At 46.0% G+C, this 22,714-nt stretch overlaps 1 protein-coding gene across 2 annotated transcripts in view; it reads right to left on the bottom strand.

Annotated features, from left to right (window-relative positions):
- The window catches only part of FRAS1 (Fraser extracellular matrix complex subunit 1), a 290,434-nt gene that overhangs the window by 78,473 nt on the left and 189,247 nt on the right, over positions 1–22,714 (bottom strand). For both annotated transcript variants that reach the window (XM_014578940.3, XM_075929458.1), the window contains exons 29-31: positions 17,831–17,984; positions 9,865–10,043; positions 6,401–6,517 (exon numbers count right to left, since the gene is read on the bottom strand). In XM_014578940.3, coding sequence (XP_014434426.3) covers positions 6,401–6,517; positions 9,865–10,043; positions 17,831–17,984 — 450 coding nt within the window. The remainder of the gene's footprint in view (positions 1–6,400; positions 6,518–9,864; positions 10,044–17,830; positions 17,985–22,714) is intronic.

Genomic DNA, 22,714 nt, shown 5'->3' with positions numbered 1-22,714 from the left:
CTGCCAGGGCTGGGTGTCTCCATTTGCTCCTGGTGGAGCGGGGCAGCACATTACTACCCCCTACAGGAGCAAGCAGGAAGCAGATACACACACTCTCTTTTAGCAGAACGGATTTGGAAAAAAATAATAAAGGTGATTTAAAACCCTGGGTAAAGATACAAGTCATTTCCCAGCCAGCTTGTTAGTCTTGTCAGACGTGAGTTATAATAATTAATGGAGATATACCTATCTCATAGAACTGGAAGGGAGTGTGAGAGGTCATTGAGTCCAGTCCCCTACCCTCAAGGCAGGACCAAGCACCCTCCCTGACAGATTTGCCCCAGACCCCTAAACGGCCCCCTCAAGGATTGAACTCACAATACTGGGTTGAGCAGGTCACTGCTCAAACCACTGAGCTATCCCTCCCCGCTAAGTTCAGTGCTTTTAAAAAAAAAATTACACATTTTCCAGCTATTTCCATGGCACTATCAAGGAATAGCAGTTTTTCCTTTCTTCTAAACCCTTTTAAAAACAGTGTGCCAATTCCTGCATTACCAAACATCTGTGCTGGGTCAATGCAATGCTTGGTGCGTAATACTAGGTTTACCCAGCATTGCTCAAGTCTTTAACGCAAATAAGTTTCGGGTTTTTTTTTATTTAAATCCTTGCTTGGAGGTGGGCTAGGGATAAAGGGTTCAGTACACAGGCTGCCCCGGGGAGAGAGGACAACCCCAGCTCTCTCTCACCACAGCAGCTTGGGGCCAGGTGAGACGCACCTTTCCATGGCCACTGCAGCAGGCACAGCTGGGGAAGCAGTACATGTCCCCTGACTGGGGCTCAGACAGACACAGGCAGAGAAATATATGAAATATAAAGTAGAGCTATCCCTTTCTCCACCCCTGCCCCCTGCTGGCCCAATGGGGTTATAGCTGTCCCAGTCCACATCTCTGGCCCCTTACTGCCCCCCTGTGGTCATTTTACAGTATAACGGTCACTCCTATCAGAACCCTCCCTCTCCATTTTTTGAGAAACAATCAAATTCCAGGCACATCCCACTGTCCTGCCACAACCAAACACTTGCTTTAAGTTAGGATAAAAAGAAGCGGTATACCAAATTCTGTGGTCCTAGCTCTTGCTGTTTAAGACAGAGGTGGGGAACATTAGGCCCGGGGGCCGGATGTGGTTTCCGGCTTGCGTGGATCTGGCCCCTGAGGCTCAGGTCTCCCCACCTGCCCCAGCATTGGGAAACCCGTGCTGGCGCTCCAGGCTCCCCCCACCCCTGCCAGCCGTGGGGCTTAAGCGCAGAAAATCTACTAGCTTGGGCCTCCCTACGCTCCAGTGTGCAAGGAGAATGTGGAGAGTGTCTTTCTCCATCTCAGTCAGGGGCCACAATCAATGAGGATTTGGGTTATTTTTTCTGATTTTTCTGTAGGTCAGTGGCCCCCAACCTAAAAAATGTTCCCCATCCCTGGTTTAGGAGTTCTTGAACAAATGGACAGACAGACAGAGACAGACACACACACACACAGATGCACAAACTCTCTAAAATATATAGTAGATATGTTAGAGGAATTAACTGCTGCAAGAGTCACTGAGTTAAATATTCCAGCTAGATCCTAAAAGGGTCCAGATCATTTCATGATCACCAACCTCTGTGGCTACACAAGCTACGTTCATTATACAGGTACGTACACCACCACATCTGGACAAGTTATAAACCTTTGAAAGTTTGCACATGCTCACTGGAGATTTGCAAAAGCTTTATAGCTAAAAATCTCAGGTTTCACCCTCACTGAGCATTGTCTGAGCTTCTTACAGCTTCTAGTGCTATGACCGGACTGGGCACGACCATCTCCACTTAGAATGCTCCAGCCCTTCCCAGTCATTTTGTAGCATTTCAGTGTTTGACTTTGCAAACCTGTTCTTTTAACATGACGGGAAGGAAAGGGAAAGGAAAGGGAAAGAAAGAAAGAAGCTTTCATGCTTTAGATCAGGGGTGGGGAATTTCAGCCCTGGGGGCAGCCCCAAGTTTGTCTGGATCTAGCCCCCTGAGGCTCTGTGCCCCACACTGGGACTCAACCCTCCCCCCTCCCCCACTGCCCCACCGTGGGGTTGGAGCATACAAAATCTATTAGGCTGGGCACCCCTAGGCTCTGGTGTACAAGAGGAATGTGGGGAGTGTCTTTTTTAGTCGGGGGCCATTTCAGTGAAGGTTTGCTTTTTTTTTTTGCTTCTCGCTTGTGTGTGGCCCCCAACTAATTTTGGGGGCTCTGGAGGTGGGGGACTGGCATTGGGGGGCTCTGGAGTCTAATCTCCTATGGGCTGTAATAGTTTGGTTGTTGGGGTTAGTGTGTAGGTGCTGGGTGATGGTAGTGGCCTGTGATAACAGGTCAAACTAGATGATGTGATGGTCCCTTCTGGTCCTAAACTCTATGACTAAGTGTGGAATTCCTGTACAATTGGCTAGCCCTATTAAGGAGCGGGATTTTACCTGTCTCTGTTGCATCAGATATAGGCTAGCGCTGAAAGCAGGATTCCTAACAACACAGATTAACGGAATAGGCGAGTGGTTCTCAGCCGGGATACCCATATCCTGTGGGTATTCAGAAGTCTTCCGGGAGAGGGAACATCAACTCATCTAGTTATGTGCTTAGTTTTACAACAGGCTACGTAAAAAGCACTAGTGAATTCAGTACAAATTTCACACAATGACTTGTTTATACCACTCTGAGTACTATCCACTGAAATGGAAGTACAATATTTATATTCCAGTGTTTTATTTTATAATTATATGGCAAAAATGTGAAAGTTGGCAATTTTTAAAGTAGCAGGATGCTGTGACACTTCTATATTTTTATGCCGGATTTTGTAAGCAAGTTGTTTTTAAGTGAAGTATAACTGGGGGAACGCGAGACAAATCATACCCAAGGGGTACAGGAATTTGGAAAGGATGAAAGCCACTGGCCTAGATATCAGGAGAACAAAATTCTATCCCAGGCTCTGCCACTGCGTGACTGTGGGCTCTCTGTACCTCAATTTCTCCATTTATAAAATAAGAACAATTTGTAAAATACTCTTAGATCTTCAGATGAAAAAGTGAATTAATTACTTTGTACGCTAAGTGTTATATTCCTATAATATTGTCTTGTATACACTGCACAATGAATAAAAAGCAGATAAACCCCAATCTACATCCAGTGCTCAGTGGGGGAGTATATTTGTCCACAGAACCAGCTGGATTAAAATTATAGCTTTGATGTTGCCACTGATGCAACATCAAAAGCAACATTCATGAGAGAATTCATCCTAGGCGAGAGCAAGAGTAAAAAAAGCAAAAGCAAATTAATTCGAATATACATCATTCACTAAATAAATCTGCAATTAGGGATACTTGTTCAACCTCATGGTTTTCAGTGCATTTGCACGAGCGTAAGGAACTTCGAAAACAATTATACTGAGGTTGCATAAGAAGGAATGTAATTCTGTTCACTCCTTCTTAGAAGCATTGACTCTGCACAGCTAACAGAGATTCATGGCAGTGAAAGTTACTTTTTGACACCGAGGCCAACAAAGAGAACTGGTCTCGCAGTAATCACAGGGCCAAATTACAGAGCCACTCTTTGGAATAAAACTGCGCTTTAACGATCACTGAATTTCCTTCCATTCCACAAATCTGATCTCAGCTTACCCTCGCAGCTAGTGTTTGCCATCAGAGACATTGCCTTAATAACTTTTGGAGAATGTGTAACTTGATGCCTAATTGAAAAAGGAAACACTATAGATAGGTGCCCAGCTTGAGTGTCAAACTTTCACTGAACTTTCTTTGACCTTTCTCACACAGATCAATCAAACCAGTCTTCTTCTGTAGAAGGACTTAGCATTGAGCTCATTCTTCAGCAAGGACGCCAGTCTAATTCTGAAGGAATTTAGACATTTGCAAACGGATTAGCAGAACTCAATCATGCTGACATGGAAAAGCGCTCTTTTTAGGATGGGAAGATTTAACGTTATGGGCACTTTGTAATTGCCACCAAGGCATATTTGTCTCTCAAAGAGGCAGCATTTGTAGGTTGTGATGAACCCCCTCAAGCAAAGCACAGTATTTTATCACTGCTGGATTTTGTGGTGCATAATCTATATCTATATTTTAGAGTGTGTCTGTCTGTCCGTTTGTTCAAGAACTCCTCCTAAACCGTCATAGCTAGGACCTCCAAATTTGGTGTGCAGCTTCCTCTTCTCCAAATTTAAATCAAGGTCAGGGTTTGGTTGTGCCTGGAAAACAGGAAGCGCCAGGAAGGGGACTATTTCCCATACCACAGGGAGGGGCACAGCGATGGGAGGGATGCAATCCCTGGGGGCAGCTGCCGCATGAAGAGAGTGGCCAGCAGGACCAGGGCTCCGCCATCTTGCCTACCAGCACCCAGGTAAGGAGCAGTTCTGTCCCAAACCTGGAGCCTTCCCCCACTCCCATAGAAAGCCATGAGGGGCGCTAGAGGTGGGACAGTCCCCAGAGCAGGCTGCAGGCGGCCAACTGAAGCGGGGGAAAGGCCATGGAGCCCGGTCCCTTCCCATACAGCCTGCAGGCCACGAATGGGGGACACTGCAGTAGGGGGCAGCCCCCAGAGTCTCACCTCCCCAGACAGCCTGCAGGTCATGGAGGGGATGGGTGCTCGAAGAGGCTGCAGCCTTTGGAGCCTGGTCCCCCGCAAACAGCCTGCAGGCTGCAGGGGAGGGCAACAGGGGGGCGGGAGGGGGACTGCTGGCAAGTGGGTGCTGTCCCAGCCCCTTGGGGAGGACTCAATGCCAGAGCAGCACCACCCTCACCACCACAGGCGGCCACGGTAAGTCCCGTAACCCCTCCCCCACGCCTCCTGTCTTGAGCCCCCTGCCCTGAGTCCTTTACCTCCCACCTGCCTTGATGTCAGCACTCCCTCCCTCTCCCGAGTCTCCCACACCTCCCTGTCCTGAGCTCCCCCACACTTCCCAACCCTCTACCCTAAGCCACCTACTCCCTGCCCTTCCCCACCCCCCAAACTCTCACTCCACTCCATATGGGCTTAAAGTGCAGCAGGGGAGGTTTAGATTGGACATTAGGAAAAAATTCCTAACTGTCAGGGTGGTCAAATATTGGAATAAATTGCCAAGGGAGGTGGTGGAATCTCCCTCTCTGGAGATATTTAAGAACAGGTTAGATAGACATCTGTCAGGGATGGTGTGGTCCTGCCTTGAGGGCGGGGGGCTGGACTCGATGACCTCTCGAGGTCCCTTCCAGTCCTATTATTCTATGATTCTATGATTCCAGCTTACATTTTCCTTCATTTTTGAAAAATACGATTGAAATAACACACGTATATTTTTTTCATTTATTTTTCCAAAAAGAGCAATTCCTTCACTGACAGACCTGCGCAACACCATAAAATCCAATATCGCATGGAGCAGACACATCTCCCATGAATCTTGCTTTAAACAACACCCAGGGAAAGGACACTGACTGAATATTGCTCCCAACAACACTCAGAGCAGATTTTCTTAGTGCCTACAGGTTGCCCCCATTTTAAATCTTGACAAAACCATCCTGCCATGATGGTCGGACTGCTCCTGGTTTCACCGTTCCCTTCAGCTCCTTCACCCATTCCTATCTCCCTAATTTCTACCGGCCTCGCAGGCGTATCTTTAAATTAAAATAACTAGGGGAACGAGTGCATTAGTTGACATGACATAGTATAGAAATGTAATACTTCCGGTGCCAAAAAGAGTAACTTGCAATGCAGATGTGACAGACATGTCTGAACATTTTAGGAAACTATTGTAATTTATGTTCCTGATGTCAGACTGGTGGATTAAAACTTTGTGATGCGAGCAGATGGTGATCTTTGTAAATATGGACTGCAGGGTGGTTACTCACAAGATCTATTTGTTATTGTCTCTCTAACCCAATGCTTTTTGCCTCCCCTCTGTAATGCATGAGGCTTGAATTCTTTGAAAAGATGTTAAAATGTAGTTTCTGCCTTTTTCTTCTTTATTAAAAATTTCTACAGTTTTACCTCCACCACCTCTATTAATATTAATTTTTCCAAGGGTGTGGGTTTTTTTTACACATCATTTCACTTTTCTTTTTTCTACTTTGCATTAGGGTTGTAAAATCCCATTCAATTAGTCAACCGGTTAAACATGTTTCACCAGTTAAGCGATTAAACAAGAGTGGATTAGAGTGAACCCCCTGGCCACTATGGCCAGGCTGGAACAGACTCCCCACTGTGGATGGGGGCTGCTCTGGCCGGGCTGGAGAGCCCCTCCCCACGACATGCTGGGCCAGCTGCAGACAGGGGCTGCTCCGAGGCCCAGTGGGGAAGGGCACTCCTGTAACAACAGAAAGGGAAAATGCAGTGACAATTAGACAGCGGCTTTGGGTTAGACTTACAGTCATATGGAGCGAGGACCCGAGTGAGAGCTGCGGTGCTTCGGGTAGCTGTGGGAGAATAGCAATGTTGAACACGTGGGTCTCCAGGTGGGTTTGAGGAGTAGCGGCACTCGATACCTGCAAAGGCAAGATCATACAAATGGAACCTGGATCCCAGTTCATTGCTATTGTGTGAAAAGACAGCTGCCTCCCTAGACCTTTCTCTTACTCCCTCCCCCCCGCACACACACACTCCTCCTTCTGGCTCTAGGAGGACAAAGCTAGGGGTTTGATCCAGAAAACATAAGCCATCAGTGGAACTAGATGATAAATGCTGTGGGAGAAGGGGAACATAAGAACGGCCATACTGGGTCAGACAAAAGGTCCATCTAGCCCAATATCCTCTTGCTGACAGTGGCCAATGCCAGATGCTCCTGAGGGAGGGAACACAACAGGTAATCCTCATGTGATCCCTCTCTTGTGACCCATTTCCACAGAAACAGACTGTGGACACCATTCCTACCCATCCTGGCTAATAGCCATTGATGGACCTAACCTCCATGAATCAATTCAGCTCTCTTTTGAACCCTTCTAATCTTCACCACCTCCTTCAGCAAGGAGTTCCATGGATTAACTATGCGCTGAATGAAGAAAAACTTCCATTTGTCTGTTTTAAACCTGCTGCCTATTAATTTCATTTGGTGACCCCTAGTTCTTATATTGTGGGAATAAGTAAATAACTTTTCCTTATTCACTTTTTCCACACCAGTCATGATTTTATAGACCTCTATCATATCCCCCCCCCCCCCCCCCCCCCGTCTCCTGTTTTCCAAGCTGAAAAGTCCAAAGGGAAGAGAAAACACACTGTATCTTCAGTCAGATGTCTCAAAGGTTTGTGTCTTTAGGATCCAAATACACTCACATAGTAGATGCCACTGTACTACACTTTGATACTACCATGGTTAATGCCGCACAAGATCACTAGAAAAATGATCCATGCCACCATCCCAAACCAAAATGTAATCAATTGTATTTAACTCATCATGATCCATTTGCTTTTTTAAAAATAAAACAACACATGGATCCAGCATAACTTCTTTTCTCACAAAAATGCAAACGTAAAACATAGTGGAAAACGCTATACTGGAGAAGTTTGTAATAATCCCGAAAGACAGCAAGCGCCCTTAGCTCTCATTGCCTTCCCTGCTCAGCACCCCACAAAGGGTGGAATGATTAGGCCTATGTCCATCCTAGAACTTTGCCAAGTAAGAATAGACTTAACAATACACTTCAAGTTAAGGACGTGCCTGACAATGATTTGCTGACTTAAGGCCTAAAAAAGTAACACTGGAATGATTTTAGACTCTCACAGAGTCTATTTATGTTGATGTCATTTGAACTACAATTCCCCGAGCGCTGATGACAGCTTTAAGCCCGTTTTTTCTAGGAGGTCACATTCCACTGATCTGGACTAGACATATTATGATCTTCTGATGTGGCATAGCACACCATAGCTTTGTTTCCCTATAGGGCTCCTCATATCATTATTGCCACTGCGTCAAGAAAATAAAAACAAACTTCTGACTCATGCACAGAGCATATACCTAACAGCAACACAGCAATTAAATTAAAGATTAGCTTGCTCAACATCTGGCACTCTTAACTTCCTCATTATCACTTATGTTAATTACTTCAGAAATTACCTTAATTGCCTCTCAGTAGTAGCATCTAAGTTGTAAACCAAATGTAAAGAATATTGCATGCAAGTGTTCATGTTGACATAGCATTTTGGGAGGCTGTTAAGCTTCCCTGCAAAATGAAAGGTCCTGTCTGAGAGATTTTATGATCATTCTGCCTGTGGGCAACATGACGTTTATTTTATTATAATGGTGGCTGCGCCTTTTTGTTTATATGTACATTTATTAATGGAGGGAAAGGAGCAGTCTAGTATGAAAATTAAATTATTACATGAGAGAACCCCAGGAGAGAGACGAGCACTTGATTTTGGTGTTTTCAACTCTAACTCAACTCTCAAAAAAATCCACATGCTGTTCAAAGTCAGCATGATAAATTTGGGGCAGGTACGCTGCATTTTTCATATAAAGCAAAGACATTAAATCCCTGCTTTCAGTGCAAAACAGAACTGAACCCTGGAGTCGTGAGCCACACTTCCATACTGGCAGCAGCAAATCTCAAGGTGGGCTGCTTGTCTTTATTCACTCACATTCGTAAGTTTACACAGAGTGGGTGCCCGGGCAGAGAAAAACTGCACCCATTTCCCCATAGAGTTTTTTTCCCCCTTCCTTCCCTCTCAGCTATTCCATGACATGGCCTAAGGCCACGTACTTACATGCCAGAGATCGATCTTCTGGCAGTTGATTTAGCATGTCTAGTTAAGACGTGCTAAGTAACACGCCGAGGGTGGCTCCGGTCGGCACCAGTACTCCTTGCTGTCGCAAGGAGTGAGGGAATGCTCCCATTGGTGTCCCACTGTGAAGACGGCACCAAGCTCCTCTTAAGGTAAGCCGACTCCTGATACGTTCTTTATGTAGCTGGAGTTGCATACCTTAAGCCAACCTTCCATGTCTAGTGTAGACCTGGCCTAAGGCACAGGACCATCCCTGCCGCCTTTGGCTGTAGCTTTCCCCTGGAAAGTGCTTATCTTGAAGAGGGTTCCTATTACAAAGGGTCACAGGAAGAGAAGAAAGGAAACAGCTGTGTTACATCTTCCTAGTGATATCTGTGGGGCTGCTGGGGAAAATTTTCCTCTCAGCCCCAGTGCCCCAGTCTGCCCGGGAGCCAGTCCCAACCCCTCCCACACACACACTATGAAGATCCTGTTGCAGGATTCCTGAAAAGTGGCGTGCCATGAGCATCGGCATTTTTAAGCAACAATATTTTGTGTAGAGCCCAGCATGGAAGGGGAGGGTGGCACGAGCCTCCAGGCACACTAGTCCAATCTGTGTCTTACATGCTGTCCTGAGTGTGCTGCTTTCATTCTGGGAGCTGCCCTATGCTGGCCATGCATACAACATAAGCCATCGGGGGCTGTCATTCTCTCACACCTTACACCTCCATCTCCTGGAGTGATACAGTCTGACTTTTCCTCCTGAGGGGCTACTCTTCTTGGAGATGGATGGTACGAAATGAAAGGCAATTTCCCCTACAGCTGACAAAGCAGGTCAACATCACCATACAAGAGTTACCCTCATAAGTCAGCTCTGCAGATGGATACCTCTCCTGCTGCAGTCCTTACCATGGGCCATATCCCAGAGTCAGACAAAACTCTCTTTGCCATCAGTGGGAGTTTTACCTGCATTACGACTAAGATTTGGTCCTAACTCTGATTAAACCTTTCTGTCACCAGGCATGAATATCGATCCGGATAACGATGAAGGCGGAGCAAAAGAGAGTAAATCACAGAGGAAAAGACCAGCTGCTTTGGGACAGTTTGCTAAGTCAAGATGGCAAGACAGAGTTGTTACCTGGAAGTAGAAAGAGTCGCTCTCCACCTGCGATCCGGAGTGCCGGTACCACACAACACCTTCGTTGATATCGTGCTGGGTGAAAGAGGTGGTGGGCATGGCTGCTCTTCCGTCTGACAGACGCTGCCATGAGTCAGCCGGGCCATCTGCTGGCATTGGAGCTAGAAGGACCACCTCCCCTGAGAAAGCAGAGGTGAACAGGGAGAGGCCATATATGAGTAAAGGAGGCATGTGTATCCTCCCCCACAACCAACGTGCATTCAAAGGGAAATGTCTTTACCCACCGTTTACTGGTTTTGCTCTAGATTAAAACAAATCATCAGTGGATTCCAGAAACCCCTGTGAGGCAGGAGAATCCACTTCTGGAGATGGGTGACAGGCACAGGGAAGATGCCAGAGGTCAACAAGGCCAAATCCATGTCTCCCAAGTGCCAGCGTGCTGCTCCTAGGCCACCCTACCTACGCCTGCATATAGGGAGCTAACTCTTCATCTGTTCTTTTGTCAACATTTGGGGTGCCCTTTAATTATTTCTAGCCCAGACTGTCTGATGCTTTTGGGCACCTTATAACCCCTTAATTCTGTTCTCTATTCATTTAATTAAGCGGACATATTCAGCCCACATGCAATTGCTAAACTAATACATTCAAACACCCAGTATTATTAGCGGATGTAAAAATTCTGCACATGTATAGCTTCTAATCAATAATATTCAGTTTAAAGATCCCTTGACGTCGCACAGAAGACAATCCACTTATATCCGCAGCTACACACAGACTGACAGATCTTCAGCTGGCGTGAGCTGTCCTCGCTCCACTGGGTTCAGTGCAGCCATGACGAGGCACATCAGCAGAGGATCTATCCTGTTATATACAGGTTGTATCTCCCTGGTCGGGCACCACCAGGACCTGATTGGTCCCAAATGAGAGAATTTGCTGGGCCAGGGGAGAATTTGCCAGACCAGAATCTGCCTGGAACCAGCTGGCCTCCTGCCTCTGGCCTTTTCTGCTCCCTCCCCAGCCAGGCTGTCCGTCGTGCTGCCATGGGCGGCTGGGATTCTCCAGCCCCAGACTGGCTTCAAGCTGTTGCAGACGGACAGATTTCCTCAGTTCCGTGCTGCCACAGGCGTCTAAGGCTCTCCAGCCCCCAACTCCACGCTGCTGCAGGTGGCTGGGCTTCGTCAGCCTTGCACTGAGTGAACGGCTAAGGTCCCTGGCCCCACACTGCTGGGCTTTTTCAGGCCCCGGCCCCACATTGCTACAGACGGCTGGAGTTCTCTAGCCCCTGGCTCTGCACTGCTGTGGGTGGCCAAGGTGCCCCGGTCCCGCACTGCTGTGGACTGCCAGGGTTCTATGACCCCAGCCCCAGCACTGCTATGGGGCTGCTGGCCCTCCGACCGTTAGACTTCCAGGCTCTCTGGTCCAGGAGCATCCATGGTCCCGCCGGACCATGGATGTTGCCAGATCAGAGAATGCCAGATTTCAGAGGTGCAACCTGTGTCAACCTTGACCCTTAAAAGTATATAGAAGGAGATTGTTCTACCTTACTCATGTGGAACAAGAACTCACTCCATGAGCAGCCCCATTTACTTCTAGGAGATTACACAGAGCCAGGTGCTATTCACTCAGAGAAAGGACATCAAAATCTTGGTCCTAAATATTTTATTTTATTGAGCCAAAAAGAGCACAAACTGTGTTCAAAATCTTATGTATAAATACAAACAAATCAAGCAAAAAAAAAAAACCTTATTAGAAACTACACTAATCAAAACAATCCCACTACACTAGCAAAACAAGAAAACATTTTTTAAAAGGAATTATCTTTAACTGACATTGAAATAAAGTACTCGTGCCATTGGATTAAATGTCTTTAGATCACATCTGGATGTAATTCTCTTGGGATTCATGAATTCCTAAACTGTCATCTGTTCTGAAATGGTTCCATTACACTGAAGGTGTTGATGTCTTTGTTCAGTGTCTTTTAATAAGTGTTTTTGCAACGGACCAGGCTATTCCCATATGTCAGTTATGATGTCTAATTAATCTGTAACATCTAAATTATTTAAAAATGCAAACGTCCAGGTTAAATCAACTCCTGCACTCAGTATATACTCAGTAACTTCAGAACAAAACTTTGTAGCACGTCTAGAATAATGGCCTCTCTCTGCACCATGGACTTCAATAACCATTTTTCTGTTGCTTCAGGGGGTAGCCGAGTTAGTCTGATAGGCTGTGTCCAGACTCCATGCCTCCGTCGACGGAGGCATGTAGATTAGCCAGATCGGAAGAGGGAAATGAAGCCGCGATTAAAATAATCGCGGCTTCATTTAAATTTAAATGGCTGCCCCGATCTGCCGATCAGCTGTTTGTCGGCAGATCGGGGGAGTCTGGACGCGATGCCCCGACAAAGAAGCCTTTCTTCATCGACACAGGTAAGCCTCGTGAAACCAGGTTTACCTGTGTCGATGAAGAAAGGCTTCTTTGTCGGGGCATCGCGTCCAGACTCCCCCGATCTGCCGACAAACAGCTGATCGGCAGATCGGGGCAGCCATTTAAATTTAAATGAAGCCGCGATTATTTTAATCGCGGCTTCATTTCCCTCTTCCGATCTGGCTAATCTACATGCCTCCGTCGAAGGAGGCATGTAGTCTAGACACACCCTTACAGAATAAAAACAGCAAGCAAATGGTCTGGTAGCACTTTATAGACTAACAAAACATGTAGATGGTATCATGAGCTAGTGGGCTGTGCCCACAAAAGCTCATGATACCATCTACATGTTTGTTAGTCTATAAAGTGTTACCAGACCATTTGCTTGCCATTTTTCTATTGATTGCAATAGGGGCATTCTAGACATTTGTCCTAATGGTAATGGGTTCTATATCACATTTTGCACACAGTTCTAGGGCTGTGCACATCCTTGATGTACATAAAAATAAATTTTAAGGACAGAAAGGGTCATTGTGACCATTTAGTTCAGCAGTGGGCAATAAAATGGCAGTGATTCACCAAGGTTAGCCTCTGGTAGGCCACTACCATTAAACTTACTGGCGCCTCCACAGTACAGGTGATTGCAGGTTGCGTTGGCCATAGATCACCATTCCCAGACAACAGGAGCTGTGGGAAGCAACATGGACTGGGAGACGGTGATCCTTTGAAAAATCTTAAAGACTCTGAATTGGGGAAAGGTGGTCCCAGCCTGGAAGGTAGTACTAAGAAACTATAACCTGCTTGTACCATCTGTCAGAGTGAGAAATTGATTCAATTGTTGCTTAGACTAAAAATATAGCATTTAGAATGTATGTTCGTTTTTCTTTTACGGTAATGATATATTATCTATATGCCTGCCAAATATAGGTTCCTTTTTTCTACCTCTTTTGCTCAGACCATGAAAGCTTATGCTCCAATACATCTGTTAGTCTATAAGGGTGTGTCTAGACTACAGGGTTTTGTCGACAAAAGTGGACTTTTGTTGACAAAACTATACCTGCGTCTACACTGCTGCTGAGTTCTATCGACATAACGTCGACAGAACTCAGCAGTTTTGTCGACGGCTGTAAACCTCATTCTACGAGGAATAACGCCTTTTGTTGACAGAGTTCTGTCGACAGAAGGCGTTATTGCATCTACACTGTCCTTTGTGTCTACACTTTCATGTCGACAAAGCGGTTTGCTTTGTCGACAGAACTGGATGTAGTCTGGATGCTCTTTGTCGACAGTATCTGTCGACAAAACTTCTGTCGACAAAAGCCTGTAGTCTAGACGTACACTAAGGTGCTACAGGACTCCTTGTCACTTTTGCAGATCCAGATTAACACAGCTACCCCTCTGATACTTGATCAGTTACTTTTGTCTCCTTTATACTTCAAAATTACACAAACTTTATTTTGTTACATTATCACTATTAACTTTTCATTTCAATAATGCTGAGCTAGGAAAACTATTTTGAGTACTAGAGGTTTGAAGGGTATTTTTCACTAAATAAAAGATGTATTAACATACTGCCGCTATGTAAATATAAAATTAATTCCTTAGACTAGGATTAAAGCAAGAGAAAAAGTATTAGGTTATTAAAGAGTAGTGACCTAGTTCACATTGAATGTTCTCGGGGTTCAGTGTGAACATCATCATTACAGAAAACAGGATTTTCTGGTTTTTATATAAGGTGACAAAGAATAATTTACTCTCATAACAGTTGATGTTCACTGGCCCAACTCAGGATTGGGTCGCTCTCAACATCAATGATGGGCAACCTAGGTCAGTGAGTGGGCCACATGAATGACAGCCACAAGACTGTCATAACCAGGGCTTTTTTTGTGATGGTACGCACCGGTACCGTTTTTTGGGAGCACTCACCGCTTTCAGTAAGCCCGCTCAGGACACGCAGCAATTAAAGAGTCCAGGACTGCATTTCAGCCCCAGCGGGTTTTTTTGCTCGACAAATTTTTTCCAACTTTTTTTAAATCTTTGCTCGACAATTTTTTTGCTCAACATCTTGCAACCCTAGTACCGGCACACACACACACCCTTTTTTTCTTTAAACAAAAAAGCACTGGACATAACCAAGATGGTCTCCCAGGATAGGGTAGTTTTGCTGTCTGCGCTTGCTTACCTAGAATTTGCAGACGGTGCTCAATGAAACCGTAGCAGTGCTTTGGGTGCAGAGGGAGCGCACGGCTCTCACAGAATGTTGTGTGCAATCTGCATGCAACTCACTTCACATGCCCTTGTTTTTAAGTGTGTGTCACTTTAGTGATACCGGTTTATTTACCCCAAAAAAAAAAAAAAAAAAAAAAAAAAAAAAAGCTACACAGATGGAAACCAGAGAAATCTGGCAACCCTGCATGTGGGCAAAGTTAACAAAACATCTTGTGGGCCATACTTTGAACCCTGATGGGCTGCTTGCAGCCCTCAGGCTGCAGGCTGCCCACTGCCTTACAATCACTTACAATCTACCTTTCTGTAGTTAATAAACCTGTTTTATATTTTACCTCAGCCAGTGCATTTTGGCTGACGCGCTTGAGAAATCTCAGTTCTGTTTACAAAGGCCACTGTGTATCCACGCCACACTGAGGGAGCAGTGAACTAATGAACTTGCACAGGCCAGGGAGGCCTTGAGGAGCGTAAGGCAGTGCTGGGGTGCAAAGCTGGGGAGCCGCTCTATTGATGGCTCATGAGCGGCTGGAGACCATTCATGTGTCCCTGCCTGCACCTGTTAGAGGCTTCAGGCTTCACATCAGCATCACAGACGTCCCTGGGCAATTTATTCCAGTGTTTGACTACCCTGACAGTTAGGAACTTTTTCCTAATGTCCAACCTAAACCTCCCTTGCTGCAGTTTAAGCCCATTGCTTCTTGGTCTATCCCCAGAGGCCAAGATGAACAAGTTTTCTCCCCCCTCCTTATGACACCCTTTTAGATACCTGAAAACTGCTATCATGTCCCCCCCCTCAATCTTCTCTTTTCTAAACTAAACAAACCCAATTCCTTCAGCCTTCCCTCATAGGTCATGTTCTCTAGACCTTTAATCATTCTTGTTGCTCTTCTCTGGACCCTCTCCAATTTTTCCACATCTTTCTTGAAATGCGGTGCCCAGAACTGGACACAATACTCCAATTGAGGACTAACCAGTGCAGAGTAGAGCGGAAGAATGACTTCTCGTGTCTTGCTCACAACACATCTGTTAATACATCCCAGAATCATGTTTGCTTTCTTTGCAACAGCATCACACTGCTGACTCATATTTAACTTGTGGTCCACCATAACCCCTAGATCCCTTTCTGCTATACTCCTTCCCAGACCGTCGCTTCCCATTCTGTATGTGTGAAACTGATTGTTCCTTCCTAAGTGGAGCACTTTGCATTTGTCTTTATTAAACTTCATCCTGTTTACCTCAGACCATTTCTCCAATTTGTCCAGGTCATTTTGAATTATGACCCTATCCTCCAGATTAGTCGCAACCCCTCCCAGCTTGGTAACATCTGCAAATTTAATATGCGTACTTTCAATACCAATATCTAAATCCTTGATGAAGATATTAAACAGAACCGGTCCCAAAACAGACCTCTGTGGAATCCCACTTGTTATGCCTTTCGAGCAGGATTGTGAAACATTAATAACTACTCTCTGAGTACAATTATCCAGCCACCTTATAGTAGTCCATCTAAGTTGTATTTACATAGTTTATTGATAAGAATATCATGCGAGACCGTATCAAACGCCTTACTAAAGTCTACGTATACCACATCCACCACTTTCCCCTTATCCACAAGACTCATTATCCTATTAAAGAAAGCTATCAGATTGGTTTGACATGATTTGTTCTTTACAAATCCATGCTGGCTGTTCCCTATCACCTTGCCACTTTTCAAGTGTTTCCAGATTATTTCCTTAATTACTTGCTCCATTATCTTCCCTGGCACAGAAGTTAAACTAACTGGTCTGTAGTTTCCTGGGTTGTTCTTATTTCCCTTTTTATAGATGGGCACTATATTCGCCCTTTTCCAGTCCTCTGGAATCTCTCCTGTCTCCCATGACTTTCCAAAGATGATAGCTAGAGGCTCAGATACCTCCTCTACCAGCTACTTGAATATTCTAGGATGCATTTCATCAGGCCCTGGTGACTTGCAGGCATCTAACTTTTCTAGGTGATTTTTAACTTGTTCTTTTTTTATTTTACCTTCTAAAATTACCCCCTTTCCACTAGCATTCACTATGTTAGGCGTTCCTTCAGACTTCTCGGTAAAGACCGAAACAAAGAAGTCATTGAGCATCTCTGCCATTTCCAAGTTTCCTGTTACTGTTTCTCCCTCCTCACTGACCAGTGGGCCTACCCTCTCCTTGGTCTTCCTCTTGCTTCTAATGTATTTATAAAACGTCTTCTTGTTTCCCTTTTTTCCCGTAGCTAGTTTGAGCTCATTCTGTGCCTTTGCCTTTCTAATCTTGCCCCTGCATTCCTGTGCTGTTTGCCTATATTTATCCTTTGTAATTTGTCCTACTTTCCAGTTTTTATATGATTCCTTTTTTATTTTTAGATCGTTCAAGATCTCATGGTTAAGCCAAGGTGGTCTTTTACCATATTTTCTATCTTTCCGACACATCGGAATAGCTTGCTTTTGGGCCCTTAACACTGTCCCTTTGAAAAACTGCTAACTGTCCTCAGTTGTTTTTCCTATCAGTCTCGATTCCCATGGGACCTTACCTATCAGCTCTCTGAGCTTACCAAAATCCACCTTCCTGAAATCCATTGTCTCTATTTTGCTGTTCTCCCTTCTACCTTTTCTTAGATATGTGCTGCTCTTAACTCAAAATTCATCCCAAGATGTTAGAGGGACAAGATGAGTGAAATAAGTCTTTCATGCTTATACAGAGTGTGTCTCTTACCAACAGAAGATCAAAGATAATAACTTGCCCACCTTGTCCTTCTAACATCCTAGAACCAACATGACTATGACAACACGGTGTCACATAATGTTATAGTTTGGCACACCATAGGTGACATTGTGCTCCTATGAAGGTCTTTGTTCCAGGTGCTCAAAGATATGCCAGTTTCCACGGAAATCAATGAGATTCAGGTGCCTAAATACTTTGAACCTCTGAGCCTAAATCCATATTAACTCCACTGAGCTCAATGAATTTTCAAACACGGACAATGAGGCAGAAGGTGGAGACCCCAACTTGGGGCCATCCAGGTTGGAATCTAGGTAAGACTGTTTTACAAGCCTACGCAGCCTTTTTAACTGGCCAGATGTGGGATTTGGACATCATAGTTAAGTGTTCATAACTGGCTGTGTTTAAACATAGCACTACTAGTAACTGTGTATTAGAGCTGTACAAAACACCAGGAAATTATAATATCCTGAGTCAGAACCCTGCACTTCTGTTAAGGGTCGGAGATGCCAGGGAAGAAAAGAGGGAACAGCAGCACATCAGGAATGCCCCCTGGCAGGAAGACAGCTACAACAAGTTACCGTATTTTGGCTGGCCCTTGACGATCGTGTAGGTTATCTCAGATTCACTGGCACCAGGCACCTCTGCTTGCAAAATTCTGTTGGTGATCGGCAGCATCCCTCCTTTGGGGACCCACACCGTGGGGTCAGTAACCAGCCGGGACCCTCCATCGTTCTGCAAGAGGGAGGGACAGCAGCAGAGGCTCAACTGATGGGCAATGATATTGGGCCAATATAAATACACTTTTAAACAAGAAAGATTAGACTGAATATTGCAGATCACATGGTGCAGCTGATTTTCTTTTATTCTCCTCATCTGCTTCAAAGAGGGAAGCCCTCTGCCCTGCCAGCTCCATTTCCCTCCCACCTTCCACTTTCTCCTCAGTCCCATTTGTAATTTTCTCCTGGCCCCATTTGAGGCCAACTCCTCCTGATCTCAAGTCTCTCCTCCTCTCCTGTACCATCATCCTCCATCTCTCTCCATGGCCTGTTCACTGCTGCACCTAAACAGCATCTTCATCCTCAGAGTCCTGGTGCATCTGCAGCTTCCTTTTCTTTCCTTTTGCAGCTTCTCTCCTGTCAGGTTAATCCTCACTATCTCCCCTGCTAAAACCTTAGTCCAAGCCTAGAATTCCCTGGGACTCTATCTCCCACGTCTCCTCTCTTTCACCTTTAAATCCTTCCTCCAAACACACTTCTTGGAGGATGGTTACAAATCACATCCTGCTTTAAAAACGAGCCATAAATAAGAACACTCTTAATCCCATTAAGTATCTGTAATTTTCATCATAATGGAATAGAAATTCTTTACTACACACAAGCTCTCCTAATCACCCCTTTGACATTAAGAAGCATGTCCAAGCATAACACCTCTAGAACCAACCACAGGCTTTTCCCACCAGCTATCCAATGGTAGGCCAAAATGCCCTGATAGAGCTCTGCAATTGTAAAAGTGTTTGCGCATGTAGGAAACGACTGAGGGGTTTGGGTTAGGGATGTTAAATTTCAATTAATCAGCTAACCGAGCAGTCGATGGAATTTCCGCGGCTCTTGCTACATTTCAAGGGCAGAGGCTTAGTTTCAGGGAACAGGAGTGAGCTGGGGCTTCGTCTCTGCCTCCCCTGTCCCCTATCCCCAGAGGGTACTGACAGAGGCAGCAAATGGGGGAAGCGGCTAGTCGAGTAGTGACTGAACTAGTCGCTTACATCCCTAGTTTGCGTATGGTAGCGTGTCTAGAAACACATACACCTGGAGTTCTTTATTTATGACAGGAAGTTTTCCAGCTGGAAAATAAGTCTTTGGAAGCCACATTTATCCTGAGGCAAAGACAGTTTTAACAACAGTGACACGTTCTCACACACCTCATTAATAGGCTTTAAGGCCAGAGGAGGCCATTTTGATCATCTCATTTGACCTCTTGTGTGACCCAAGCCAGAGAATTTCACCCATCAATTCTTGTATCAAGCCCATATCATGTGGTTGAGCTAGGGCATATTTTTAAGAAAGACATCCAGTCTTAATTTAAAGACTTCAAGTGATGTCTTCAAGACTATCACAATGTTTCAATGGTTAATTACCCTCACTGTTAAACATTTGTGTCTTATTTATAGTGTGTACTCTTCTAGCTTCACTTTCCAGCCATCTTATTATACCTTCGTATACTAAAATTAAGAGCGCTCTATGATCAAAAATTGTCTCCCTGTGCAAGTACTTATAGACCATGGTCAAGTCACCTTCATCTTCTCTTTAATCAGCTAAATATATTGCGCTTCTGAACTCTGTAAGGCAGATTTTCCAGACCCCAAATAATTTTTGTAGCTCTTTTCTGAAGCCTCTGCAATTTTTCAGCATCCTTCTTGAAGTGTGGACAGCAGAACATGTTACATTATTCCAGGAATGGTTTCATTGATACTCTATGGACTAGTAACAACACTCCCTTCTATCTACTCACTATATCACTGCATTACAGCCGAGAATTGTACCAGCCCTCTTCGCCACAGCATGACATGGACAGCTAGCCACCCGTCCTTTTCATTCACCTCTTTCTAAGCTACAGTCTTGCACATCCTGTCAGCGTGACCCACTGTTCACCTTTCTACCTTGCATTTGGCTGCACGCTGTTCAGATAAAAACAGTTTACCAAGCAATCCCGATTGCTCTATACAACTTATCTATGCTAATTATTTACCACTTCTCCACGTTTTATGTTATCTAAAAAGTTTATCAGCAATATTTTCTTCCAAATCATTTATAAAAATATTGAACAACACTGGACCAAGGAAAGTCCCTTGAAGGACCCCCCCCCACACACACACACACAGGTTGACAACTCCCCATTTACCATTACTTTTTGAGACCAGTCCATTTTTAATCCATTATGTTGATGTCGCATAATACTATTTTTTCATCAGAACGTCATGGAGGCCTCAGTTTTACCGCATGTGGGATCAGCAGTTCCCCTGGAACAGGGGTCTCAGACTCAATTTATCATAGCGCCAGTGCCTGTCCTCAAATCTTCCTGGTGGGCCAGCAGACACCCCCCCTCTGGCAGGGCTTGAGGGGAGGAGGATATCTCCATTTGTTTCACCCCATGCATCTGCCAACCCACACACTCCCCCCCCATGTGTCCACCAGCCCCCTCTGCTGCCCCCAGGAGATTTAATCCCCCCCAGAGGCTCCCGGTAGCGCAGTGGGGCGAGGGCGGCTTATGGCTATTAGCTTTGCACCACTGCCGGCATGTCTCTAAGGCCTGGGGCAGGTGTGTGCAGAGCGGTCCCGTCCATGGGACGGTTTGGTGCAGCTGCTCCGACTGTCCTATGGGCGGGATGTTCCCCCATACTCAGCTTAGCCCATGGGGCCTTGGGCAGTGGGAGCCGCAGGGAAATGGTGCTCGACAGCAGCCAGCTTCACTCCACTGCCGTCTCCCAAGCCGGCCTGTGCTGGGGCTGGGGTGCTCTGCTTCCCGTTGCCGCGGTGAAGCGGAGCGACTGGGCTAGCTGGGAGATGGTGGCGGAGCAAAGCAGAAGCTGCTGCCTTATGCTGCTTCCCCATAGCTCTCACTGCCGCGGTGGGGGCTTGACCTGCGCCAGGCCCCCAGTAATCCTGGAGCCTGTGTCCCTCAGGGGAGAGGGCTTAAGGAAAGGGATGCAATGCAGAGTGGGGAAGAGGTTGGATGGACAGGAGCAAAGCAGGGGCTGGACTTGGGAGAAGGGTATGGACACCCCTTCCCCCAGGGACTCACGTCTCAGGAGCCGTCCACAGGCTGGTCTGTGGAACTGCTTGGGCTGCAGATGGCTCCTGGGCGTGCGTTTGAGACCCCTGCCCTAGAATAAACGGCAGCTCTATTCTGTAAAACGGGGCCAGGGAACTTTTTGGGGGTTGGGGACCCACAGAAAAATCAGTAGGAGGCCGCACACAAGTGAAACCCACCGCCCCACAAACCTCCTTGATGTGGCCCCCAACTGAGAAGGACAAAAAACACGCCCCACATTCCAACCTCACACCAGAGCCTAGTGGGGCCCTGACTAGTAGATTTTGTGTGCTCCATCCCTGTGGGCTCCCCAGTGCTGGGGGAGGAGGAGCCCTGAGTCTCGGGGGCCGGATTCAAGCAAGCTGGGGGCTGCATTCGGCGCCTGGGCCTTAGGTTCCTCACCCCTGCTGTGAAAGAACTGAGCAGAAGTAAGACGGAACTGATTGCCAGCTCAGGAGAAGGCGAACAATATCCATGGCAACTTTCCACTCGTCTTGACGCATCAGTGATATCACAGCACGGATGGAGTCTAACATCAAAGCATAAATCAGCAGCAGGAAATTACCAGCTTGAAAGGGTTAGCGAGATTACCAGATTTATGATGGCAGGGGAGAAAGAAGAGAGCAGCCAGGCCTCAGGGTACTTTGAGGGTGAGGGCCAAAAACACATTGTTTGAGAAGAAAACGTTTCCAGGAAAATGTTAATTAAAAGCGAGGTCCAGAGCCGCAATGGCATCCCATCATTTCCCAGGGAGGAATGAATGAATGAATGAATGAATTAAAGAAGGGCTCTTTCTTCCCCACAATAAGTCAATCTCTCATTTTCCAATAACATTCCCAGCTGGCTTTGGTGCCATGATCCAACTAATTAATAAAAATGTGCTCAGCAAAAAGGTTCCTTCTTGCTTGCAAACCCTTTTATTTGTCAGTGGCAAGTTACAGCCAAGCCAGTCAGTTCTCCCCCAGAGGACCCGGACAGAGCTGGAAGCATGTCAGAGTTTTGTTTACCCGTGGCAAGGCTGACGGTTACATTTCCACTGGGTACCTGCAGGCACATATTCAAATGCACCTTTCACCAGCACTAAGCAGCCCTGAAGACTAACGTCCTCTTTGTCGAACCATGCAGCAAGCAGAGCGTTGGCTCTTGTAGCCCTTGCTTCTGCCGCACTGCCTTGTCAATGTGCCTCAAACCTGACCTGCCTGAATTGTCCCTAGCAGTGAGATGGTAGCTCAGTCTCCATGCCGGTTCAAACCTTGGCCTTCCTACTGAAACTGCCAACTAGAGACACTCATCCGCTACGAAACGCACCGAGACCACTAAGCCCTTACTGTACAGAACATCCAACAACTACATAAGAACATAAGAACGGCCGTATTGGGTCAGACCAAAGGTCCATCTAGCCCAGTATCCTGTCTGCCGACAGTGGCCAGCACCAGGTACCCCAGGGAGGGTGGACCGAAGACAATGATCAAGCGATTTGTCTCCTGCCATCCCTTCTCCAGCCTCTGACAAACAGAGGCCAAGGACACCGTTTTATCCCCTGGCTAATAGCTTTTTATGGACTTAACCTCCATGAAATTATCTAGCTTCTCTTTAAACTCTATAGTCCTAGCCTTCACAGCCTCCTCTGGCAAGGAGTTCCACAGGTTGACTAA

The sequence above is a fragment of the Pelodiscus sinensis genome, chromosome 5 (assembly GCF_049634645.1).
Source record: "Pelodiscus sinensis isolate JC-2024 chromosome 5, ASM4963464v1, whole genome shotgun sequence".
Lineage (NCBI taxonomy): Eukaryota > Metazoa > Chordata > Testudines > Trionychidae > Pelodiscus > Pelodiscus sinensis.
Note: the sequence above shows the minus strand (reverse complement) of the source record. Positions and strands in the feature narration are given on the sequence as shown.